At 40.0% G+C, this 27,720-nt stretch overlaps 1 protein-coding gene across 3 annotated transcripts in view; it reads left to right on the top strand.

Annotated features, from left to right (window-relative positions):
* The window catches only part of LOC127567348 (protein Jade-1-like), a 103,288-nt gene that overhangs the window by 66,886 nt on the left and 8,682 nt on the right, over positions 1 to 27,720 (top strand). For all 3 annotated transcript variants that reach the window (XR_007955864.1, XM_052010141.1, XM_052010142.1), the window contains 5 exons: positions 7,205 to 7,416; positions 11,860 to 12,027; positions 13,683 to 13,799; positions 17,894 to 18,403; positions 25,696 to 25,813. Coding sequence is in view for 2 of the 3 variants with exons in the window: in XM_052010141.1 (XP_051866101.1) it covers positions 7,205 to 7,416; positions 11,860 to 12,027; positions 13,683 to 13,799; positions 17,894 to 18,403; positions 25,696 to 25,813 (1,125 nt within the window). In the remaining variant the exon portion in view is untranslated. The remainder of the gene's footprint in view (positions 1 to 7,204; positions 7,417 to 11,859; positions 12,028 to 13,682; positions 13,800 to 17,893; positions 18,404 to 25,695; positions 25,814 to 27,720) is intronic.

The raw sequence follows: 27,720 nt of genomic DNA, 5'->3' as shown, positions 1-27,720 counted from the left end.
GGTTCTGCTATTTTCTCTGATGGATATAAAAGATCCATGGCACTATTTTGAACAATAATGGGAATGTTATTTTTGGTATCCTGGACAATATTTTCGATCAAAGTCACTATATCAGATTATCTGGTTGTTATTTAAATGCTATTTGTATATACAAATTGATTGCTGTATTTCTTGTATTACAATGAAAATTGCATTAAACATTTGCTCCTTCAACAGTGTAGAGCTTTGGAACATTCCGAGGTCATCATAGATGTTATATAAATGCCAATTTTTTTTCCTTTCCCTTTATGTAAAATCTTCCTTCAAAGTCCAACGGTCATATCCTGAAAGGCTGCAAGAGACATACCCTCGTCACATTTAAAAGAATACATGGCTGAACAGTACTTGAAGATCAGTAACCTACACAGTAGCAGACCTAGAGTCATACAGAACAGAAACAGGCTCTTCGTCTCATCATGTCCATGCATCCAAATATAAATCTCATTCATCAACATTTGGCCTGTTGGCTTCTATGAATTGGAATTCAAGTGCTTATCTAGATAATTTCTTAAATGTTGTGAGCACCTCTTCCTCCACCTTCTCCTCAAGTACCTTGTGCTGTGTTGATCCGTTAAGAGATGCAGAGTGGCTCTCTGATGTTACCCTGAAGATAAATTTGGGGAAAAGGCGGCCATCCCAGCAGATTCTCATTGGCCTTCTTGGTATCAGGTTTAAGACCAATGTAAAGACTGGATTATAGAATAAAAGAGCAGGGAAGTTGTGCTTGAACACAACTTAATCCTGGCTTCAGTACTGTGTACAGTTCTGATCACCACCTCACAGGAACAACATGATCACACTGGTGAGAGTGCAGGAGATTCACAAGGATGTTGACAGGACTGGAAAGTTTCAATTACAAAGAAAGATTACATTGTTTTTTTTGGGACAGAGGAGGCTGAAGGAAAGTTTCATTGAGATGTATGAAATTATGAGGAGTATCAATGAAAACAGCTGGCTCAAAAACCAGAGGCCATTAATTTAAAGTAATGGATAAAACAATTAATGGGGAGGTGATGAAAAGCTTTTCCACTCTGAGTGTGGTTGAGATTTGAAACTAGGTACCTGACAGGGTGGTAAGGACAGAAACCCTTATCAGCTTCAAATACAACCTGAGGAGCTGTAACCCGCAGGGCTATGGACCTTGTGCTGAAAGGGGTGATTAAGCTGGAAAGTTTTTGTGGCTGGCACAGGCACATTGGATCAAATGGCCACCTGCTTTGTTTGTTTGTTTTCTCTGATTCTGTGGTGTGAGAAGACTTGGAAAGGAGAAATACAGGTGACTTAGCATTTGCCCTGAAATTGGAATTCAGTTGTAAATACAGCTAATAGTTTGCAGAATTTCCACCCCTCTGCTGCATTATTCTCAAGAGCTTTTGAGCCATTGTTTTTTGCACTTGAAATGTCAGTGTTTCATGTGTGTACCAGTTTTATATTTGTGTCAGAAATGCCCACTATCAATGTGTTACTATTGCGGCAGTGGTGGCTTTAGTCTTAAGCAACTTTAGTGCAGCAACAGAATGGGGCAAATGAGATTATTTGTCGTGATGCCAAGTGTGACAAGTCCTGAGCAAAAATCATTTGTTTGTGAGGCTCTTAATAGGTCTTAAGTGTGAAAATTTCTGCAAATGCTTGCATAGTGGGTGATCAAATTGGATGCGCCAGTAAAATTTGGGGTCCCACAACTAAAATATGAATTCAGTTTCTTGTTGTCTGCAGTTGATGTCAAAACCATATGATACTGAAACTGCATTGTCTGAATTGCCATAGACGTTGTAAGATTTCCTAATGTGTTCGTTCAAAATCAAATTTCTCGTTTTTCCCAATTACTCTTTCTAATGTACAAACACCTCAGTAGGATACATGAACTTCCTAATTATTTGCCCATGCATATGAAATAATTGCAGGTTATTTAATAATAGATTAAACAAAAACCAAAATGCGACTCCTAATTGCTTTAGTATTTTTGAAATATGAATAAGGACCTGTATTAATGTTACCTTAAGTAATTGTCTCTGAAATAAAATTGTTTTCAATAGACAACTCGTGGCTGGTCTCCTGATCAGAACCACTTTGCATTATGCAGTTTTTATGTGCTACGTGAAAGGATTTTATCAAAAATTCAATCCAGACCCTCTGATTATATTAACAACTTGGCCTCCAACACTGCACCAGATCTTAATCAGGAGGTTAAGTCTTGTGAAGTTGTTAAAGTGCTGCTGCATCTTTCTCATAGTTACTGATTGTCCCAACTCTGTACAACAACCCCAGTTGATGTCCAGGCCTTCCTGGCCCCACCCTGCTCATCATCCAGCTCGTAGGTCCTCGCCTCGCCAGTCTGACGGATCTCCGGTCTGTTTTCCAAGATGCTCCCTATTCTAGGGAGCACAGTGCCTAGTGTTTCACGGTCATAGAGAGAGACAGCACAGAAACAGGCCCTTGGCTCGTTGAGTCCGCTCAGACCAACAACCATATTTTTACTCCAATCCTGTCTTAATCCCATTTTTATTATCCCCACATTTTCTTCAAATTCCTTCCCCCCCCCCCCCCCCCCCGAATCTTGAACTCAGCTGCACATTACATGCCAGTGGCCAATTAACCAAGCAACCTGCACGTCTTTGGGATGTGTGAGGAAAGCAGAGCACCCAGGTGAAACCCATGCAGTCATTCAGAGAATGTGCAGATGCTACACGGACAGCACCCATGGTCAAGATTGAACCTGGGTCCCTAGCACTGTGAGGTAGCATCTCTACTTGCAATACCACTGTTCCGCCCCTTTCATCTGTGGTCGACCCTCATCTAGCTCTGCCTCTCTGCACTATGCCTCTTCACTTGTGGAAGAATTTGTGTATCACTCTATTTACTCTTAGTTCATCCTGCCTTCCAGAGTTGTATCTGCCACTTTAAGGAATCAGAATCTTGATGTGTATTTATACACCTGTTGGTATCTGTGCATATGTTTTCAACCAAGATAGTAATTTGAGATGAGGCTTATAGTAGGTGACAAACTTAGCTGATTTTGGACAAGTGGATCTCAGGGCTTTTCACCACTGCTAGGCTTACTTTTCTTTGCATCGGGATCTCTTATTGACTAAGTGATAGAGTTTAATGAACAACTATTATTTTTGCATCATATGACAGCATGGTAGGATAGAAACAGCCTGATTGCGGTTTGTCTAGCAAATCCTGTGTCTCCTTGAAGGTAGTAAAATTATTTAAATTCAAACTCTTGAAATTATTGCCAAATTAGCTTATTTTAAATTTAAAAAAAAAACTAAACTGCTGAAGAACTCAACGGGTCAAGCAACATCTGTGGAGACATAGTGATGGTCGATGTTTCTGGTCAAGACCCTGCAGACCGAGAGTGCAGAGGGAAGTTGGTCAGCATGATGAAGTGAGGGGGAGAGGCTGGTAAGTGATGGGAGGAACCAGCTTAGGGGAGAGGATGACCAGATGAAGCTGGGAGGGTGAGTGGTGGGACAGAGGCTGGGAGGGGATAGGTGGAGACATTAGAAAAGAAAAAAGATAGAGCCAGGGAGGGGGAAGGGTGGAGCCAGAGGCTGGTATGTAATAGGTGGAACTAGATAAGGGAGGGATGATGGGTAGATGGAACTAGATGGGGGAGGGGATAGGAAAGGTGATCCAAGGCGGAAGAAACCCAGGTAGAAGGGTATGTGATGGATGAACAGATGGAACCAGATGGGGGAGGGTGACGAGTCTCTGTAGTGGAGGGGGGAGGGGTGGAATGGATGTAAAATATGAACAAAGGGAGAGAGACTCTGGGTGGACTGGTGGGGGTCAGGAAGGAAATACCCCCCACCAGCCCTGTCTTCCCCTCTTTGTCCGGAGTGTCATTTAGGCTGCATAAAGTTGGCAGAAATAAATTCCAAGAAGGACATTAGTGACACAGTAGTTTTTAATCTAATAATTTTGGTAGTTTCATGGTTACCATTACTGAGATCAGCTTTAATCTACTGAGAAGAAAAAGTAGTTTTGGCCATCCTTTTTTAATATTTGTATGTACTGAGCAGATGTAACAGTGAAAAGTACTATAATTTGCATACATTAGAAACTGATCTGGGGTTTAATTTTTTTTTGTATTAAAGCATCAGTTGGTGTGACAGAGGCACTCTAGTGGTGTCTAATTCAATAATTCACTAGCCAATCCACATTCATGATTTGGTCACAGATTTCAATAACCGTGGTTTTTCCAAATCAGTTCAAGCCCAAAGCAATTTTGTGTCTTTTTTTTCATACAGAATGAATGAAATTTTGTAACCAGTATGATGACTTGGTGTGGTAGAACTAATAAGGTAAAGAACAAGCTGTCCCAGATCCACTGTGCAACAGAACTGATCTTGATTAGGGCACCCTTTAAGCTTAGACAATGGGGTATATTTTTCCTTGTTTGCTCTTCCAACACTAAAGTCACTCTTAGCTTTGTATACAAGCTGACCTTGTTGTTGAGATTAGAGAAGTCGAAAATAGTATCTGAATATGTGTTAACCTCCTTATGTGACCTAGTACGTCAGTGCGAATCGCACACGTGCTGTTCCCACAGTCAATTTAATGTTGATCCTCACTGAATCGTATGCATTTTTTTTATTGTTGACCAACACATACTGAGGAAAAGGTTGAACTTCAGAGTCGATGTTAGAAGGATTCTTATTTGCAGCAGAGAAAGGAGAGAGATTGTCAATTTGATATGAAATGTAAAAGGTTGTCAGCCTGATTTGAATTATAGCTTTGGGTTTTAAGGTACATGAACTGTACACTAATCCACTGAACCCAAGTAAAATATTGTGGTTGTTGCAAATCTGAAATTTAAAAAAAAGCATTCCAGAAATGCACAGAAGATCAGATTACACCTGTGATAAAGAAAACAGAGTTAATTTTCACCAGTTCCAATGAAAACTTGCCATTTATATCAACTGCTCTGCCCAAGACTGCAAGAAATTTCAGAGAGTTGTGGACACACCTCAGTCCATCACGAAAACCAGCCTCCCCTCCATTGACTGCGCTTCTCGCTGCCTCGGAAAAGCAGCCAACATAATCAAAGACCCCTCCCTCCCTGGGTATCCTCTCTTCTTCCCCCTTCCATTAAGCAGAAGATACAAAAGCTGAAAACACACCCCACCAGACTCAAGGACAGCTTCTATCCTGCTGTTATAAGGCTCTTGAATGGACCTCCTGTACGTTAAAATTAAATCTTGACTTGACAATCTACTTCGTTATGGCCTTGCACCTTACTGTCTGCTTGCACTGCACTTTCTCTGTAACTGTAACACTTTATTCTGTATTCCATTATTGCTTTTTCCTTGTACCACCTCAATGCCCTTTTGTAATGAAATTATCTGTATGGATGGCATGCAAAACAAAGTTTTTCACTGTACCTCGATACATGTGACAATAATAAACCAAGTTACCAATTTAATTTACCATATTACCTCGTCATGATTTTTGCACTGTATTGTCTACCTGCACTGTACTTTCTCTGTAACTGTAACACTATATTCTTCATTCTATTATTGATTTTTTTTCCCCTTGTATTACCTCAATATATTTGTGTTGTGCAATGATCTGTATGGATGGCATGCAAAACTGTTTCTCCACTGTACTTCCGTACATGTGACAATAATATACCAATTTTGATCTGAGTGTCTCCGCCATTTTAAAAGTTGAGAGAGGAAAACAGTGACTTTCTTAATCTTGCCCTGCACCAACTTCTCTTGCGCCCCTGCCCCTAACCCAAAAACTTTTGGGGGCTGGGGTGGGGGGACGGGAAGCTTCATTGTTATCCTAAAAGTCCAATGTACTGGGACAAGAGCTGGCAGCATCACAAGTTGTGTTGCCATCTCCACCAAGATTTTCTGTACCTACACGTTGAGCAAGTCGAGCCTGCACCTGGTCAGAGATGCCACACGTTACACAGCCCTCTAGTAAAGGGGTGCCTTTTACAGTGCAATGGGAAATTAAGCGTGAAGAGATGACCCTGAAGAGATTAACACAAAAACTTGTGATATTGGGTGTAACATTCACCAAATGTTGCAGATTCTGTATACCTTTTTGTATAGCAGGACTTCAGTAGATTCAAGGCAAGTAGGAAGCATTCATGTCTCCTATTAGTGAACTATAAAGTGAAGCTTACAGTCCCTTTCGACCGAGGGTTTATTCTAATGAGTGTCTTAATGATTATGCAAATAAATGACTAGATATGTTCGCCCTCTGGTAGGAAAACCCTTGGGAAAAGTGTTTGAAGAGCCCCATACTCCGAATCCCACCACACAGAATAAACGCGTGTGAAAGAACTATAATGTAAAAGATGACTGAGATGGAAAAATCTGTTCTTATTGGAAGGAAAGTAAAAGAGGGTTTAAGTTACTGTTTGTGTATAATCATGCTCGATGGACAGTCATCGAGACCTACGTTGTTGGAAACTGAATGAGCAGGTTGGACATCACTGATCCATGCTGAGAAAACCAGAAGCAGATGAAGCTTGTGGCATGACTTCTTAAGAGCTGTTAACATTACAAACTGCTTTGTGGCTCTCCTGCAGTAATTGATTAAAATTTTCTGGATTTTAACAGATGCTTCAAAGCAGCCAAGTAGCACTTGGGAAGGTATTAGGTCTTTGTTTACAGTTGTCCATTCATCATGCTCCACTTTGTCTTGATATGGTATGACTTTGATTTGTTTTTAGGATTTAAATTATTGTAATAGCTTCTCAAATTCAAAACACCTAAAAATGTGCTAAGATTGTACACTGCTTTCTCATGGACATTAACAACATTTTAAACAAAAAAAAAATCATTGTATCTTTTAACCCATTTGATGTGATGCAGTGCCCAAAAAGATTTTATGTTCCTAATAAAATTGGAAGGAATATCTTTGGTCAGTTGTTTTGGGAACAAGGGCTGGCACCTGTTAAGCTGGAAGTAGTTGGGAAAATTTAAGGTTTCTTTATTAGTCACGTGCACATCGAAATACACAGTGAAATGCATCTTTTGCGTAGAATGTTCTAGGCAGACTGCAAGTGTCGCAATGCTTCCAGCGCCAACATAGCATGCCCACAGCTCCTAATCTGTACGTCTTTTGGAATGTGGGACAACTTCTTAACAAGTGTACACTGCAAAATAATAATGCAATTTTTTTTCATTCACTGTGTCAGGGATGGCTGAATTAGATGAGTTCACCATGGAGAGGGTCATGGAAGAACTGGAGCGAAGATGTGATGACAATATGAACCATGCCATTGAGACAGAAGAAGGTCTTGGGATTGAATATGATGAAGATGTGGTGTGCGATGTGTGTCAATCTCCAGATGGTGAGGATGGCAATGAGATGGTTTTCTGTGACAAGTGCAACATCTGTGTCCATCAGGTAAGATTACATGCATTCAAGTATGTTGTGACTGTTTTAATGAATTTATTCATTGAATTGGAAAAAGAGCCTGTGACAAACAGTTGTTGAGTGTCTGCTCCTGTTATCGAGCCAAGCATGAAAGGAATTTGACAGTGTACAAAACCATTTTGTTAGTTTAAGGTCTTGCATTACAATAGTAACACCAAATAAGCAGGTGTGCAAGTGTTTAAGATAAGCAGATGTACTAAAGGGCACTAGAAACAGGTTTAAGGAAAGCTGTAGTCAAGTGTTGCAAGGGGAGGGTGTCTAAATCTGGAATTGTGAATAGTCCTTTAAAGGCAGAGAGAGAGTTCCAAAGATAGTAAGTGACATATCTGGACATCCTACATAAAAACAGAAAATACTGGAAACACTCAGTGGGTTAAGGCAGCATTTGTAGGAAGAGAAACAGAGTCAACATTTTGGGTCAAAGATTCTTCATCAGGGCAGCCTGACATTAGTTGGTGGTATGCTGTGAAGATGGCTGAACTTGCCAGATTGTTGAAAATACTGAAGTAAAATATGATGCGGCAGTGAATGATTTATTGATGTCAGAAATATGAAATGTGTTATGTCGGCAGAGAGAGCTGAAGTGGGTCAGGTAGGAAGTGAGTAATAAGGCGTGAAGAACAGGAAGTGTACAGTAGAATCAAGATGGAGTTTATCGGGTATTGAGAATGGATGACTGGCCAGAAAAGCATTGACATAGACTGAGACGGGCACACAACCATGGGAGGTGTGTTTGTGTTGTGAAATGGAGAAAAGCAACCTTGGTGGTTATAAGGGTACAGGTTTAGTTTAACAGGGCTCCATGGTTATGGGCAGTTTGAAATCAATGGAATGGAAGGGCTTGGTGTCTGTGGCAAGGCAGTGGAGTTGTGGCCAAGGGACAGGGACAACAACTTGGCTCTTTTCTGGATGGAGTAGTAACTCATTCATGACCTGACATCAATAGATAACCTGAGAGCATAGGGACAGTTGGGAAATCAGGCAGAGGGCAAATGTGGATGTCATCAGTACTTCTGCAGAAGGTGACACAATGCCAGTGAATAACACCAAGGGCAACATTTATTACAAAACATTAGATCAGAATCAGGTTTATTACCGCTATCTTAAATGATGTGAAATTTGTTGTTTGCGGTAGTAGTACAGTGCAAAGACATAAAATTACCATAAATTACAAAATAAATAAATAGTGCAAAAAAAAGGAATAAGGTGGTGTTCATGGACTGTTCGGAAATCTGATGATGGAGGGGAAGAAGCTATTCCTGAAACGTTGAGTGTGGGTCTTCAGGATCGTGTACCTCCTCCCCAATGGTAGTACCGAGAAGAGAGCATGTCCTGGATGGTGGGGGTCCTTGATGATGGATGCTGCCTTCTTGAGGCACTGTCTCTTAAAGATGTCCTTGATGGTGGGGAGGGTTGTGCTCGTGATGGAGCTGGCTGAGTCTACAACCCACTGCAGCCTTCTGCCATTCTGTGCATTGGAGCCTCCATACCAGGCGGTGATGTAACCAGTCAGAATGCTCTCCACCGTACATCTATAGAAGTATGCAAAAGTCTATAGTGACATACCTAATCTCCTCAAACTCCAAATGAAGTAGGATTGCTGGCATGCCTTCTTTGTGATTGCATCAATGTGTTGGGCCCAGGACAGATCCTCTAAGATGCTGACACCCAGGAACTTGAAGCTGCTCACCCTTTCCACCACTGACCCCTCAATGAAGACTGGTGTGTGTTCTCCCGACTTCCCCTTCCTGAAGTCCACAATCAATTCCTTGGTCTTGCTGGTGATGAGTGCGAGGTTGTTGTTGCGACACCACTCAACCAGCCGATCTATCTCACTTCTGTATGCCTCCTCATTGCCATCTGAGATTTTACCAACAACAGTGGTGTCATTTGTGAATTTATAAATAGCATTTGAGCTGTGCTTAGGCACACAGTCATGAGTGTAGAGAGAGTAGAGCAGTGGGCTAAGCACACATCCTTGAGGTACGCCTGTGTTGATTGTCAGCGGGGAGCAGGTATTATCACTGATCTGCACTGACTGTGGTCTCCCGATGAGGAAGTTGAGGATCCAATTGCAGAGGGAGGTACAGAGGCCCGGGTTTACAAGCTTGGTGATTTAATACTGAGGGGATGATGGTATTGAACGCCAAGCTAACCACCCCCATCAATGGGAAAAAAAAAATTTGCTTGAAGAGGTTCCACACCAGTCTTTTTCCACCCCTTCCTCTAACCCCCTTCATCTGGGCCAGCAGGTAAATTCCTGGGAATCTCAGGTGATTGTTATGCTGGGAAGAGTTCAGATAGACAGGAATGGAACCGAGCAGTAGAGCCACTCTGAGGGTAACATTGTGCTCACGTATTGAATGCTCTAAAAATCTTGCAAAGGATGAAGTACAATAAAAAAAAATCAGGATTACAATTGCAAGAATTGCCATTTGTCTTTGAAAAGTGTGATGAAGGTGGGAAAAGTGTCTTAGAGGGATTTAAATTGAATTTTAGGATAGATGTGAGCAGAGGTGAGAGACAGTAGTATATTCCAGTATGTCAGTGAAGAATGGATGGTCAGCAATAGGATGGTAGATGGAGGATTGATTGTGGGATATTCCAAAGGAAATGGTTTAACATTTTCTCCACCTTTTAGTTTAATTATGTTTAAAGTAAGGGGGAGAGTGAGAGACTGGGCTGGTGTCACAGTAGTTTTTAAACTTGAAACGATCAATTTTTTGGCCTCTCTATCGATTGCATTGATTCAGTTCAAATAATCGGCAACCCATGACAAATCTCCTTTGCTGTTCAAATTAATTTGGGAGAGTTTAGAAATTCCAACCAACTTAATAGTTTGCAGCAGATTGAACCAAGTCAGAAACCCCAGTTCAACAGCTAGCCTGAGCAATAGTTAATCAGATGCCACTTGGCCTTTTAGAAATGGCAGATAGAATACTGGGTTTTTGACTGACTGGATTGGGCAAGGATAGACAAGAGAAAGCCAACCATAAGTTTGCATGTGAAAGAAAGCATTAATACTACAGTTGCCTCCAATCTGGCACTGCTCCAGGTCCTGAAATCTCAATGCCTACAGGCTCTGGTCCGGACCTTTGATGTTTGTTCCACTTCCTTGAACCTCCAATCCCTACTGGCCTGTGACCCCTCATGGTTGTGACCTCCCACCCACAATCTCTCGAACATTCAAAGACTTCAATCTGTCACTGACAATTGTGACAGGGAGCCCAAAGATGCAACTATTCACCACAAAGCTGGAGCAGTTCCTTGTGACATCTCTTCTTGCCACACTATTCACTGCAATCTGACCCAAAGCCCCAAATCAGTGACTGCATTAAGCACATCTTTTGTAATAAGTAGTTTGTTGTTATCAAGGTCTTGCTGTGTTTTATTTACTTTATAAAAGCTATATAGGATAGTCATTTAGCAGGTTAAGTATATCTGTTCATGTTCAATTCCTTTTAACTCTTATTATATTAGAATATCAATTTGCTATAAAAATAATTTCTTGATAAATGTCTGCTCGTTTTTTCCCAAATATGGAAAATTAAGTGGTGATCTAACTGAGATGTTTAAAGTGATAAAAGGGATTCATAGGACTAAAGGACCTTAAACTCCCTGCCCTAATGACTGAGTCCAGGGTATTAACTTAAAATTCGAACTCAATTCTTCACTTGAACTTGAACAACTTCTCTGTCCTCATCCCTGTTTATCCTGCACGTTACTCAGTGTTTATGAAAATTTCCTGATTTATCCATAACAACAATTTTTGAAGAGAGAGCAGCCCTGCCTGTTGTAAGGTTTGACCCTTTATCCCTGTACCTTTGAAACGTGTTGTTCCCTCTGAACACTCAGTTATCTCTCTGAGCCAGTTCACAAAACAGATTGTGCTGTGGCTGAGATCGCTTTTGAGAACAGCTTTGCTTATTCCCTGCTCCTCAAGCCTTATCTCTAAGTAAATGTAGAGCAGAGTTGCCTGTCCCAGCCACGTTGATTCACTGAGCCAGGAATCAGTCATGCATTGCATTCGCTCCACTAAGCATTCAAAGCTGGTGTGGGCCATTTGTCTTAAAACTATTAGTTACTCCAGGAGGGAGAGAATAATTCCATGTAACCTTCAGCAGTAATTGGACACTATTAATGAGTATTAAGTGCTGTGTCACAAGAACATTATTGTTCTGAGTCTTCACTCTATCTCGCTGACAGCCATACAAGTTAGAACATTGGTAGTGAGGTTTGCTTTAACAGATGCAGTGGGATCTGGTGATGAATACCTGAGTTAGCCATTTGCCATGTCTATCTAAGTTCTGTGTGTGAGAGAGAGAGAGACATAGAGCACAGAAACAGACCTTTGGCCCATCAAGTCTGCATCAGGCATGGTTATTCAATACACTTCTTGTGCGATTGTTACAGGCTTGTTATGGAATTTTGAAGGTTCCTGAAGGCAGCTGGCTATGTCGAACCTGTGCACTAGGTGTCCAGCCAAAATGCTTGCTCTGCCCCAAAAAAGGCGGAGCCATGAAGCCCACTCGCAGCGGGACAAAGTGGGTTCACGTCAGTTGTGCTTTATGGATTCCTGAGGTAAGGTTCCTCAATATTTGACCTTGTCAGAGTTTCCGTGGTAACCACATTCACTTAAAAGAAAATTACATTCATGTTGTGATGATGAAGTAATTGAATAGAACACATTTAAAGTTTCAGTTCTGATGTTAGGATACAATGATCATTTTTCCAGAGACTGGAATTTTTACAGAGATTGTCTTTGTAGAAGGAGTAATTCAGTAGTTTTTAATATGTGAAGAATTCTAGCGTTCCATTGGATGTTCACCAGTAAGGGGTCAATTTGGAAGGGACATTGTATTTTAATGGTGAAGTTTGATTTTGATTGAAGATGTGATGATCTTTATGGTTAATTGCTTTAGAAACACCAAATTTCAGTGACACTAAACAAGGGACTTGTTCCTCACAACCATATAAACTAATAATTATAATTGACAACTTCTGGATAAAGGGAATTCTTTGACCCAGAAACTTCTCAGTCCATCAGGACATTGATGAAGGTGGTTGGGGCAAGGAATAGTTCGATGGAGCAATTGGTTTGAAATGGTTTGAAATTTTGAAATTTTCGATGGTTTGAAATTTTGCTTTGAGGCTAAGTCTGGATTTTTACTAAATTTTTGGAAAAGTTGGTGTTGAAGGGAGCAATGGGAAGGAAGGAGAGTCACAATGGGGTGTACAGTTGGAGGCCCAGATTCTTGGCCTTCTCTTTTGACCCTGTTGATGGTGCATCATGTGATGTTGGATTTAAGCAAGGAGATTCTGAAAAGGAAAAGGAGAGAAGAATAAGCATCCAGTTTCTAAACAACAATTTGTCAAAAGCTAGCAATTTTTCCTCCTTTGTATACTGTGATTGCAGCACCACTTCTAAATGCTTCCTTACAGTCTGTTGGTAGCAGCCTTTTTTTAAATTTGAAGAATAAACTTTCTTCATAATAAAAAAATATATGAAGGAATAAACACAGTGCAAAACTTCTTACGTTCAGGGTGAATACATTCAGTAGTGTTCACTTATCTTTTGAAAACGTGGCACCATTGCCACTCATGTGGCCTGCCTGCACCACAGGAGCTTTGCTTATTTCATGCTTAGGCACAGAATCCAACTCTGAACGTGTAGAGTACTGCCTCCAGCTATATTACACTCAAGGTGGCAATAAAACAATATTAGAGGAGTCGGGTATACTCTTCACCATTTTTTAAACACTTGGTGTTACTGCCTTTAAATATTAAGGTAGTTTCTTAAGGTAGTGTACGATTGTGCACACACCAACAGTGTTTGCAAACTGGTCTCTTGCAGTTAAAAGATGAGCCTAAATAGAAGCAAGAAATTGCCTCCAATTTTTCTAAGCAGAATAGTGGGATCCATGTTCATTGGCTGCCACAAATTTGGTTGTACACTCGTGATGTGTAATTCCAACTGGATAGTATTCAGAATTATAGCCATAAGCTGAAGCCAAGATGAACACTATTTTGTTTTCTGGAGACTTGGCTCAGATTTGAAAGTCCAAAAATAATAAAAATGCTTGCTTTGTTTTATGCTCAGTGAAGCAGTGTTGATGTTGAGATAAAGCCAATGTATTCTTTGCCTATGTGTTCACTGTATTGCACATATAAATATCCTTCTAAAAAGAAAATCTGTCTGGTTTGGTTGACACTTTTTGTTTTGCTTATTTATTTAGGTTAGCATAGGCTGTCCAGAAAAGATGGAGCCCATAACAAAGATATCCCATGTTCCCGCTAGCAGATGGGCATTAGTGTGCAGCTTGTGTACGGAGAAGACTGGAGCCTGCATACAGGTTTGGAAAACAAAAATCTCACCGCTGTTTTCCAGCAGTTTTTCAAGTAGCTGTATTGCATCAATTAACTTTTTTTTGTATGAATTAACATGAGGTAAAATTTCATTAAATGAGAATAAGGCTAATTTTGTAAAAGTGCATGCAGTAAACAATTCTGAGTATGATATTTAGCTGGCTGAATTAATCTGCAGGAAGTTCAAGGAATAGTTGATTAAAATCCAGAATGTGTTTTATAGATAGTTAATTCATGTTATTTAGTTACTGAGATTAAATTCTTATTCTAACCTTTTAAATTAGTTTGTAAGAGAATGCGTTTCTCCCATCATCCCCATCAGAGTACATTTGTTTAAATTGGCGTACACAATGCAACATAACCAGAATATACATAAATAGACAACACACAAACAGGTCATTTAACCCAACTGTTGCTATTGGCTAGATCTTGCCTCAGTTTGACTTACCTGCTTATTTCCCATTACCAGGAGTAAATCTGGGTCACAGTAGGAAATACAAGATTTGTGCACAAGATAAATAAGGACATGAGACCTTTTGATCAAACTGCTATCTCCTATTCTTCAGTAGATTTGAGTTGATTATTCGTTATGTTAGTTACATTTTATGTTGTAGCTTTGTCTAGCTGTTTGCCTTTAATGTGAGTCATACCTTGTATTGGCACAACAGTTATGTAGACAAAATCATGCTGATTAACTACTCAGCTAAAGCATTTAGTCCTTGAAGGCTGATTCAGTTGACATTTTCATCTGAAAGTCCGGTTTGGTATTCCAGCAATTGGAGGAAATGTATGGCTCAAAGTCATAAAGTTCACCCTCTGTCTTGTTGGTCAATGAAACAACCTTGATGCTGAGATAAAGCCATTCTATCCCATGCTTTTGTTACCTGTTCTTTGCGAGACAAAGTTGGCTTCCAGTGCTTTCTTTGTAGATTGATTGGAAGAATTTTTGTTATTTTGTAGAATTTTGCTCTTGAAGTGTTTTATAGCCTAAATAACATGGCTATTAACTTAAAAATAGAACCTGCTTTGATTTATTAACTTGGCCACTCATGCATGGGTCAGCACTGGAGCGAAGAAGTTAACGTGTTATTGTGTGGGCAGTCAGTGCGCATATATTGTTGCTCAGCAGTACAGTTCTTTATTACAGACCTTAAAATTTAGTCTAATGGAAGGATTAAGGCTGACTTTGTCTGCTTGAAGCTAGGCTACCTTGACGATGTCTGGTAAACACGGGGAATAGCTGAGAGCTATCCCTAATTCACAATCAATAGGCACTCGGGGAGACTACACATTGCATGGTGTGGCAATGGGAAATACTGGTGCGGTGTTCTTCAGTTGATGCACATTAAATTAGAGAAACATTTGTCTGTGTCTTGCTATACTCATCTGATGGTGCTTGTTGTGTTTCTCAAATGGGATGAAGCCCAACTCCACTGTAAACATTCTTTACCTTGAGCTCAATTAAAAGAAAATTGAGGGAGGGTGCTTCCACCATCTTGAATAATGTTAACTAAATACAATAATATTTTTGTATATATTTTGCTGTGCATGGTTGAACATGCAGAATGCTTCCAGGTATGATTCTGCTCTGTGCTAATTGGTGGTCCTCGGTTGGAATACCTTCAAGAGAATATTTGACCACTGTGTTCCTTGGCTACAGAGAGGAGAATCAGACAATTCTCCCTTCTTATGGTTATCGAGCAATGCAGGCTGAAGTGTAGATGTACAAAATAAGGTGTGGGATGTGAATTCCCTTTATATGCATTTCCAACAGCGTCTCCACAACAGGAAAGCCTGTTGAAAACCATTACCTGGGCTCATATATGATTTGACCTTTTGGATGTGGCATTGCATGACTATTTAACTTGTATTTGTGGAAATATATTGTGGGAAAGGGTCACTGTTACCAGATGAGGAGCTGCACCAGGTATTAAAAGGCAAGAAGGACTGATGGTGAAAATGTGTTTAAAAGCAAAGGGAAGTTGCACATTCTTGTAGAACAAAAGGAGTTGTATCTTCTTGGGGAAGCTACATTTTGGCAGCAATTGAGCTGAGCTGTAGAATAGAGATATGCCCATCACCCTTGTAGGAGAATCATCAAAACTTAATTAACTTGCTACTGCAGTGGTATTTTTCAAGTGAAAAAGGGAGACAAGGACATGTAAATATTAAAGGCAAGGGAAATGCTGCTGAGAGTAACTTGCTCATCACAACTAGTATTTTCACTATTCACAGGAGTTTGTGAATGAATTGGCTAGTTTTTTTGTTAGTGCTATAGCCACAGGAAAGATGTGGGTGATGGGAGATTTATGCCACGGAAGGCCGTTTGGCCCCTTGTGTCTATGTTACCGCTTTGAAAGAACAGGTCACTTTGTTTTACTTGCCTGCTCCTTCCCAGCAGCCTGCCAAATCTCCCATTTTAAGTACTTGCATAACTCCATTTAGAAAGTTATTATTGAACCTTCTTCCACCATCCTTTTCAGGAAGTGTGTTCTGGATTTTAAATTTCTACCCACACTGTGTACTTAACCACATATCTGCAACTGGTGCCAGAAATTGGAAAGAAAAACAAAAAAAGCTGGAAATATTCAGCAAGTTAAGAACATCTGTGGAGAGACACTGACCTGGAATGTTAACTCTATTTCTTTCTTCACAGATGCTGCCTGACTTGCTGAGTATTTCCAGCATTTTCTATTTTAACCTCTCGTTAATAATCTACCTGCCAGTGGTAGTAGATTCCCTTTGTTCACTGCATCTTAATTCCTTATTATTCTGAATATTATTAAATCTCCCAATCCTCTCAAAGGAGCTCAATCCCAATTTCTCCAGCCTTCCCTCATAATGAAATCACCCTTTCCTTGCACCACTCTGTATTGTCTGCTACCCTTGGCCATGAAGTCCTTCCTATTGTTTGGTGCCCGAAGTGGTACGCTGCATCACTGTACAGCTGAGTTGTAACCAATGGTTATTTTAAGGATTCAGAACAATTTCCTTGACTTTACACTTTTTATATAGTTCTGTGTATAAAGGTAAAGATAACGGATGCATTTTATGCTTCACTAAATTGATCCATTTCCAAATTGTTTCTAATAGTTTCTAATATTGTGTTTGAGCGAGCAGGAAAAATCCTGTTTTTTTTGCTGTTTAAAAACAAAAATTCACTAACTTACTATTAGGATATGTCAGATCCGGCTATTTTCGAATCCACAGGTTCTTTCACGAGTCCAAGAATGAGTTGAAAAGAACTTGGTGCTTCACAAAGTTTGATTGGAAAAGTTTAAAACAAAGAAACAGTCACAGAGCACATGGCACTAGCTTTACTACTAGGAGATGAGTCAAGACAAAAGGAACTAAAGATGAGCTAGGGGTGGGGGGGAGGAGAGCAAGAGAGTGATTAACAAAAAACGACACCTTTTATACCTGAGATAAGAGGTACTCCTTAGCTAACAATAGTCCAATCAGGAAACCTATGAGGTACCTGTGGCCGAACCAACCAGTGAGAAAACATGTATTCACCTGATGGATGAACCAATAAGCTAACAGTGGCCATTCCTTGTGCAGCCACTTGAGGTGTATTAAGATAAGATAGTCACATGTACATCGAAACACACAGTGAAATGCATCTTTTGCGTAGTGTTCTGGGGGCGGCCCGCAAATGTTGCCACGCTTCCGGCACCAACGTAGCATGCCCACAACTTCCTAACCCGTACGTCTTTGGAATGTGGGAGGAAACCAGAGCACCCGGAGGAAACTCGCGCAGACACAGGGAGAATGTACAAACTCCTTACAGACAGTGGCCGGAATTGAACCTGGGTCGCTGGTGCTGTAAAGCGTTACGCTAACCGCTACACTACCGTGCCTGCCCCTACACTACCATGCAAACTACTTAAAACAGTCGAATCCAACAGGTAGTAGGTAGTAGCAAATAGGTTTTGATCATGTTAATGAATATTCTTACTAATGCCCCTCTTAATAGGCAATATTTCAAAGGAATAGCTGGTACTGTAGAATTGTCTGAATCACAAACTGAAATGTACTGTCTTCTATAGTGACTGTGCTTTAATTTTGTTAATGCCTGCAGTGTTCAGTGAAGAACTGTCGAACGGCCTTTCATGTGACTTGTGCTTTTGATCGCAATTTGGAAATGAAGACTATACTGGCAGAAAATGATGAGGTAAAGTTTAAATCTTACTGCCCAAAGCACAGCAGCAAGGAGCCAGATGAGGGAACCAAAAACTATTCCACTGCAGAGAGAGAGGAGAAACCCACCATTGTGGAGAGCGCTCTGGATAGCATGGATCAGACTCAGGAGGAAGCCCAGAGGATCAGCCTCCGTAAGCAAAAACTCCAACAACTGGAGGATGAATTTTATAACTTTGTCAGCATCTCTGAAGTGTCCCAGCATTTGAAGTTGTCTGAGGAGCTTGTGGATTTTATTTACCAGTACTGGAAAGGAAAAAGGAAGAGCAATTTAAATAAGCCTCTCTTCACTCCCAAAAAGGATGAGGAGGACAATCTGGCAAAGCAGGAGCAAGATGTCTTGTTCAGACGGTTGCAGCTTTTCACCCACCTCCGACAGGACCTAGAGAGGGTGAGTGCTGTTGCTTGGAGCTGCAATTCTGCAATTTAATGTCATCCTCCCTGCAAATTTCCCGTGTTTTTAGCAAATGAATGTTGTGATTCTGAATGTTTTTATCTTCCAAATGTTTTTATTGAGCTGGTCTTTATAAGACACATTCAATTTTATCCTGTCTGTCTTTAAAATATATTCTTCCATTGTAAAAATTTCCTCCATCTAGATGGGTGCACGTTTTCACCACCATCTGTGCTACATTAGACTGGGAGAATCTTAGTGGTTAAATTATCCCTTGCAAGGGGATGCAGGCTGGTGCCAAGTTATGAGTAACTCACCTATGAACAATCCACAATCGTTTTAACTAAGACAATCCGGCACACTTGAAGAATGTTAACTCTATGGTGCACTGTTTAGTCCTTGGTCAGGGAGAAAGTTCTACTGCAGCCATCAGTAAAATCTTCAAACCTTCCAGTTAAGGTTTTCAGATTTAACTGTAGGAGAAGGTGAAGAGGCAATAACACTGAAGGAGTTTCTGTCAGTCTGGAACCAGTTTATTTTTGTCACGCTGTTTTTATGTAAAATGTGAATTCCTGTTGGGGTTCTGAAACAACTTGTTGATGACTGTTTCCGCACATATAAGTTTTGTGATTGGTGACCAAAGTACCGCACTCAAATACAAAGCAATATTCCTTGCTAGCATGGGGTGTTCTGCCACAGAGAAAATCTACACCAGCATTAGTTTATTTGTATCAAATTGGAGAAGTAGAGCCATGACATTCCTATTGGAAAGTGAAGAACATTCTTGTAACTCCAGAAAGAGAAGTTGTTGAACTTGTTTACAGTCTCCTTTTTGGTGCTGCAAACACAACTGTATTGACCGAGCTGAACGCGTGTGTGTGGGAAGAAGAATCTGAAACTTGTTTACTGTTCTTGCTAAAGGGGGAGCATGGAGGGGAAATGTTGCTCCAAAGCTCTTGTTTGCAGTTACTGAGAAGAAACCGTTGAAAAGATTGTATTTGTTATGGAATCAGCGCTGTACCACTGGTCAATTCATGAAGCGCGGGACTGTTTAATCTTAATTCTTATCTGGGTGCTCAAGTGTGCTTGTGTTTTCAGCCGTGCACACCACTGGCAGTGTTTCAGTGGGCTGCCTAGGTTGGTTCTTCTGCCTGCTGCACATTGCCGTAGTCTTTACTCAGCAGCTACCTACATGAGCTTCAGAGGTTGGAAGCTAAGCAGTTTCAAAGCTGTGTCCAGCATGACACTACACTGACGAATCCTCTGAATTCTATAAATTTTTAGTTTGAAATCAGGCTATGTATTTTGTAAGCTAGAAAGTGTATCCTTTTTGGTGTGTGAAGAATGCTTTTGGGAAAGATTGGTGTGTAGGACAATCATGAAGACGTGAGAATTAGACAAGTGGCATATTTTGATGGGACATATGTTGCATTATTTCAGGAGATCCAGTTTCATTTTGCAACTTGTTCTCCAAGTTGTTTTATTCGCATGAAAGATGCGTTTGTGAAAGATCTTGTTTTCACTCTTTGTTCTCCTCCCTTCACCATTGAGGCTTTGGTTGTACAACAGCAGGAGCATGCCACGCTCTACAGCAATTTGATTTAAATTTGGCTTCAAGTGCACTTTGCTTAAAATAACACATTTTGCATTTCTAAGAGTGTCTGTCACCAGCAAGGTATGCTTCCTCTGGAGGAAAACCAAAAGGAGCTAAATAAAATTAGGTACTTTGAATAGCAAACTGCACTGCTTATTCACTGAAATCTTCTGAGCACACAAATGAATATTTTTGAATGCAAACACATCTTTCACCTCCTGATATATTTAACTAGAAAGAGAAAACACTGGAAGTGCTCAGCAGATCAGGTGGCATTCTTGGATAGAGGGACAGAGTAATTATTCCAGACCGATGACATTTCACCAGAGATTTCATCAGATGTTTGTTCAAAAGGTTGAGTTTCAAATTTTGCAGCTAAATTCTTAAGTGCACGTAAGTTAGAGAATTAACTTTAGGAAGACACAAATAAATGAGTGTGCAAATATTGCAGATATTTTCCCAGAGAGCTTAAATTGATTGTCGTGTAAAGATAGGTGTAGCCACTTCCCCTGTCTTTCCTGTTTATTGCTTGCAAGTATTGTGTGTAGGCTCAAAAGATCTTGAGATTCTTCTCATTGCCATGCAGAGATTGGTGGATTCCTTGAAGAGCATAAGTAGCTGTTTGTGCTGCTGCTTTGGACAGTGGGATCTGCAGGTTCCCCACCAAGAGCTCCTATAGAAATCTCAGGCATTTGCCTCTGAACTATAGAGGCCACCAAACTCATCAGCTTCGTTCCTAACCCAAACTGAATGTTACCTCTTTCTGGAGCAGGAGCAGATTGAGGAAGGCAAATGCACTCATGAATCCTCCTTCCAGGTTGCTATGTAGTTGCTGCTGCAGGAAGTACATGGGTATGGACATTAATGGAGAGCTGGCTTTGGCTTGGTTATGAAATCCCCTGCTATAGCATTCACTGGCTAGAACAACAACCGAATAATAGCCAGTGGGCAAGGAACTGGAAGATGAAACTGCCTTTGGAACAATTCCTCAGCATTAATTAAAAAACACACCACTACTTCACTTTTATTTTGCTGGTAATACTTGTGGGAACAGTTGACAAGAAAGATTATAACTAAACTCTAGACTTCTGCAGGCAGGATTGGAGCAAGTTTTCTTCATGATGAAGAAAGCTTAAATAATGAATATTATTATTAATACAGTAAATACTATAAACAGCTGTTTAGTTTTGCTTGTTTCTCTGTAGCATTCTTCATGTTTAGAAATTCTGGAATTCTGCCATTATTTCTCCTTCATGACTTATCAGCTTTGTTGTGTGGGGTCTTTTATGCAGGTTAGCTGCCTCATTTACCTGTCCATTAGCAGTGACTGCACCTCAAACAGTAATTCATTCGTTAGCATCTCCTGAGGATGCACAAAGGCATTGCATTGGAGCAGGTTCTCTACTTGTTAAATTTTAACTATCTTAATGCTTGAGTACTGTTTAGGCGGATAGGGGGTTTAGTACAGTTTGCGTCGTTCTTTTTTCTCTCTGCCTCCTTTATGCTTCCTAGTTTCCACCTGAAAGTTGAAGAGTAAGTCTGGTTGTAGACGCTAGATTAACTTGACACTGTGTAACCAATTCATGTCTATACTGTCCAGAAATGTCAAGGAGCAGAGAGATTTCTAGCAGTGAAGAAATTGTTAGCTATTTGCTAATGGGAAATAAATTGAGGTTGTGACAGTTAAGGCTGTTAAAAAAAACTGTGACAGTTTAAAGATTTATGTCCACATAACACTTGTCTATTTCAACAGTCAAGTAATTTTGCTTAACTGAACTAAGCCCGCTTGTTAACTGAACTAAGTCCTCCAATTACTTTTTAAGCCAGTTAATGATATTTATTTCCATTTATGTTTTTTCAAATTGTCAAACAATTTATCCATCTACTTATTTATTTATTTTGTATTTATTTAAATACATTTCTCTCTCAATCTCAGGGTTTATATGGCATTTATGTGCACATGTCCTGTAGTGGGATCCTAACTTGCAGCTTGTGAAATACTTTCTGGTCTTGGTATGGTTTGTGTGATCAGTTGAAAGTGTGTTATGCCTTTTGATTCACGTTGGGCTGGTCTTCTTTTGATTTGTGGTTGCTGTCGTCAATTTATTGTGTTTGTCAACTTTCTTATTGGAGCTTAGTTGCTGGAAATTGTTAATAATCTGTTAATGCCAGCAGAGTGGCTACTCAAACCGTTTTGTGTAGTTGTTTTGTGCATTTGGATTTTGGGGGATCAAATCCAGTTTGCACAGAGCCACCTGCTATTCTTGTGGTTTATTAGCTTATGGGATTGTGTATTAACTCTACCACAGTAAAAACTTCCTTCTTACCACATTGCAGGAGAGATCAGATCACTTTCAGTCAAGCTGCTTGACATTTGGCACAAACCTACAATGCACTTTTAAATTTAATTATGTGCCATAAACATTACACAAATGAGGAAGAGCCAAAATGCTTGCTTAAATAGCAAGTATGATATTCTTGTACAACTATTTTTTGTTGTTCTGCCTTTTGTGCTCTATTCCATTGGTCTGCACTGTGTTTCCTGTTCATGTTCTAAATGGGTCCTCATACCGTCATCAGTTAGTGATTTTCTTTTTTTAACTGGTATAAGAAGAGTTGCTGACATACTGTTTTGGTGTGTAGTTCCACATAACTAGAAATAGCTGCAATGCAGTTAGCACCATGCTATTTTTACCCTGTGGCATAAATATAGAATAATGACCAATGCAGGATGAGTTACAAGGAATTAGGTTAGCGATCTAATCCTTGGGTTCATATTATTAGGTTTAGATTAGATTACAACTCTAACCTTGCTATCTGATATCAATTTTCTATCATTCATGATTTAATAAAAATCTAAATTGCATTTAACATTTTAACTGTCCAGAGTTTAGATATAAAGTTGTAGGAAATGATTAGTGCAGTGGGTCAGAAAGGAAAATTGGATTTGGGGTGGGTGGGAATTGACTGCCTCTTACGTGCGACTATGCAGATTTGGAGAATCATTCTGACATTCCACAGATGGCACAGAAACTGAGTGACTGATCATTATGTCTGGGTTAATCATCATCTTGGAGATGTTGAGTTGTGAATTTGCAGGACCATGTGTATTTTTCATTACATGTTCAATTGTCCCTTTCTCTTGATTGTTCCACCAGTTAACTATCCATGATCTTGATCCCATTTTGCTGCTTCCTCCGTCAATTGACAGAATTAGCTATCCATTCACCAGGCTAATTAAGAGGGCATAACTGGGGTAAAGTGCCTGCTGATTTGGTCAATTACAGCTATGTACATGGAGATTCTAGAATTTAAATCATACTTGTTTCTTCTGTGGTATTGTATTAACATAATTTCTGTGTTGTTGCTTTCTTAATGCTTATTTCAATTGTAGCAAAGTCAATCTGTTAAACACAGGATTTCAGAATTCAGTTTAGGCAATTTGAAGAAGTTCGTCTCACAACACACGAATTGAAATGTAATTAATTTCCATCTGTACTGGTGCTATTAATTTGCATTAATGTTTTTGTTCTATGAGCCAATGTAGTGAATATTTTATATTCTTACAAATCAACTGTTTTCAGCATGTTGAAAGTAGCCACTTTCTTCTGCAGAATTGATTGTATGGAGTTGATTCTTTCTCCATTGCCTTTAAGTGCAGCGTTAGAATTGATAGCACCAGACATCAGATTTTGGAAACCTTCCTTTCCACGATGAAGTGTGCTAAGTTGCAGTGTATCTGAAATATCTTGCAAAAAAAAAAGTCTTGTTCAGTTTTGCGATGAGGACTGTGACTTTTCTGGGGTTGAGGGATAAAGTCCATTTGTACCAGTTTGCTGTTGCAGTAGGGAATGAGTTGTAGATATTTGCTGTTGCAGCCTTGCCCTATATTCTTTCTAATCTGTACCTGCGATCAGGTGTGTCTCTGCTATTCTCTTATGGCTTTACCTTTCTTTCAAACTGTTGGCATTTACTTCTGTGCAGTATTGAATGTACAGTATTATGACATGTACTGTAATGAAATCCAATAAAATTGGGTGCATTCTTTTATATAGTACATACTGTGTGGTTGCCCTTCTTTTCTGCTTTTACTCCTATGCTCTCTGACACTCTTCTGCACAATTGCCTGTACAGCACTGTAATATACTGCATCCTCTTATGTGTGCACTGCTGTACCTCTGCGGTTGCTGGTAGTTAGTGCTGTGTGGACTGATAGCTCCAATATAAGCAGATATATCTCGCACTCCTGTATAGAAGCAATTTTTCATTGGTGTTGTGGAAATGGCTTGTGTGCTTGGGATGAGGGAGTTAGCGAGCACTTGCCCAACACTGTTCTCAGCAGTGGAGATTTTACTCAGTTTTACTCTGGACACTCAATGGTTTGTTAATGAGCTTAAGCCAAGGTAATTGTATCTGTGAAATACCTTGTATTTTTAAAACAAAGCTTGGATGCAGGTCTCCCTTGGCTAATGAAGGGTGTTAGATTCCAAGAGAATCCCTTGTACAATAATAAAATTTGTATTGAAGATATAGTAACTCCTTAACTTTCATGGGGGGGGGAGGGGTTACCCGATGCTGTCGGTGATTTTATATAAAAGAAAAGTCAGAAGCTGGTTAATCTCATTCCAGTAAGGAAGAAGTAAACCAGAAGCAAACTACGCTTGTTTTGACAAGCTGAAATTTTCAAGTCATTCATCCACTGGCCATTCTGGTCAGATGGAAGAGTGCAGGTACTTGAGAGTTTTTTTTCCCCATTTTAAAGAGCATGTTTATTTCATAGACTCCTTCCCAATGAAATGTAACTAGTTTTCATGAACCAGTGTTTGAAAGATGACTTCCAAATGTGTTCGTTATCCTTTGTTGTAGTGAAGATCTGTCAAGTGAATGTGCGCTAACTGGGGGAGACCTGTACCACTTTAAATAATTAACAGACACCAGCAGGTCTCCAGTGATATTGCTGATGGTAAGTCCAATAACGATGAGTGTTATACCATATGATGCGCTCATTGTACATAACACACTGTACATTCTTCTGCCAAGTCTATAAGACTACAAGGTTTAATTGTTGTACGTAAACACAGACCATTTTAAGGAAAACTTCCTTCAATTATATCCCAATGTCTCTCTTACTCTTTATATTTGAGAGTTTGACATCTGAAATGTGATGGATTTTTTTTTCAGGCCTTTACAAAATAAATGTGTTTCCTGTCTTACTTTAGTTATGCTCTAGTGGTAGGCAGCTTTCAAACAACTTTAATTGTGATACTTGTTGAAATGAGGTCAACTTCTAGAGGTGGGGGCAGAGGGCACAGGTGGGAGGGTTATATATAACCATCTTGGTGAGTCACAGATAGATTTGCTGTAAATTATAACAAAACTATCAATGTTCCTACTCTGTAATTAAATATAAGGAATAGTTCTGAACAGGCCAAGAAATTAAAGTGTCTTTCTCTTTCAGATACTGATTGACCTGCTGTTCCAGCAGTTTCTGTTTGTATTCTAGGTGGGCTAGTATTAAGTTGTAGTTTTTTTCTTTGAAGAAGACAATGCAGGTAAGTTTTCAGACAAGCGGCATTTGTTGTTAGCCGATGACTTGTAGAGTTCTGGTCGTTTTTAAGATGTGGAATGGTTTCTTGTGCTGATGTTAAACTGCCTTGAAAGACTGGTGTTACAGCTTCTGATGTCCCCCCATTAGGTTCGAAACCTTACTTACATGGTGACACGAAGGGAGAAGATTAAGAGGTCAATCTGTCGAGTCCAAGAGCAGATATTCCACCACCAAATGAAACTTCTTGAAGAAGAGCGCATTTCTGGTAAGTCCAAGGAAACTGCTCGCTTATCTGAGCCATCCATTTCCCAGACCGCTACTCCCAAATGAGGTCAAGCTTAGAAGCGCTCAAAAATTAGTGGGTTTAGTGTATGGAATTGAAACACTTCCTTTTGAAATTCTGAGCTTTCGTGGTCATAATATACCAGTATAAGTTACGGGCCAGTTGCCAAGCACCTATAACTCTATTCTCCAAATGGAGGTAAAGAGAGGCTTTGTGGGTACAACACACAAAAGGCTGGAGGAACTCAGAGGGTCAGGCAGCATCTACGGAGGGAAATGGACAGTCGATATTTTAGGTCTCTACCCTTCATCTGGGCCAGATCGGCGTTTCAGGTCGAGGCCAGATGAAGGGCCTCGACCTGAAACGCTGACTGTTCATTTCCCTCCAGAGATGCTGCCTGACTCACTGAGTTCCTCCAGTGCTTGTGTGCTGTTCCAAATTCCAACACCTGCAGTCTCTTGTGTCTCCTTTGTGGGTACATGCTGAGGAACACTGCTGAGGATGCCATTGACAATTTATAAAGTTGTGAAGTACTTATATTCTCAGCAATGCATGCAGTCTTGTTCATTAAATGCTCTCTCAGACTGTCAGTTTTCAATTCCCATTCCTATAGTCATGTAACACAGGAATTACATTGCATTCATTCAGCCACTGAACTACAACTGCACTTAATGATGCTGGTTTCCATCTCCTTCCATCCTAACATCGTAATGTGTTTCCTGAGCACCAGCTGTTTAGATCCTGATCTTTGTTTTGGTGTCATGGGCTTCCACTCCATTTAACACTTCTAGTTACTTTAATTAACGCCTACCTCTGTGTCAGTGACTCCCAGTTACTCATCTGTTTACCCTCTGTGTGCCCGAGGTGCAACTGTTCGTATTTTCCTTCGTCTGTGTTGGGTTTGCTAAAATGAGTGCTAAACTCCAAAGCATTTCTACGGCTGTCTGTGAGATTAATATTGACGTTTATATTTCTCACATACAGGTTTAGTTAAGGGAACTGATTTCCATATATTGACTTTTCAAAATTTTGTCAGAAAGCAGAATTACATTGAATTCACTTCCAGGGTGAAGGCAGAGTTGGCAGTGTTGGCAATCTGCATGACTCAGCCCTCTCTTGAGCATGAGATCATGATAACGATGTACAAGTCTATTGTTGCTGTTCGTGGTGTTAAAGAGATTTGATCAAGTAAAAACAGTACACCTATTTCCAACATTTTACGTTTGTTTTCCCCCTTACACAGAAGATTTTCAGAACAATTAACATTGCAGAGACATTGAAACTGATATCTATGACCAGCCAGAGTGTTGCAATTAGATTCTTACTTTTGAAACTATTTTTGGTGGGAGCTTCACTGTTTTCTTAGCGGTAAATTTCTTATGATCTGCAGTCCAATTGGTCACTGTCAGTGATCTTGTGATACATTTTCCACAAATCAAAAGCAAATATTGCCTCATAACAGACTGTGCTAACACCTCTCATCTCATTGCACTGAGCTCACCTCTAGGGTTTCTGCTGTTCTAGGCAGTACTTATTTTTAGATCTCTTTTTCGGTTCCATGTCTATGCTGACATGTGACGTTGATTTAAAAGTTAAGTAAGATCCTCCACTGGTTTGGACAGTGGCTTGAGCAGGTGAGAATTGGAGAGCAGAGCTGGAGATTGGGTTCTTTAACATTTCTCCTTTGCACATTACTAGAAAGCCAGTAGGGAAAGATTACCCTTGAGAATAGACATATCAATGAGCCAGCGTGCTTTCATTGTATTGTGCTTGAGGTTTTTATTTACATGTATTTCTCATCTCCTGTGGTGTGCTTGCTGCAGGAAATTTTAGGAATTTGAAGTCTGACTGAAGCCAAATGACTAAGAATTGCCACCACAATGCTTGAA

This window comes from Pristis pectinata, chromosome 2, assembly GCF_009764475.1.
Source record: "Pristis pectinata isolate sPriPec2 chromosome 2, sPriPec2.1.pri, whole genome shotgun sequence".
NCBI lineage: Eukaryota > Metazoa > Chordata > Chondrichthyes > Rhinopristiformes > Pristidae > Pristis > Pristis pectinata.
Note: the sequence above shows the minus strand (reverse complement) of the source record. Positions and strands in the feature narration are given on the sequence as shown.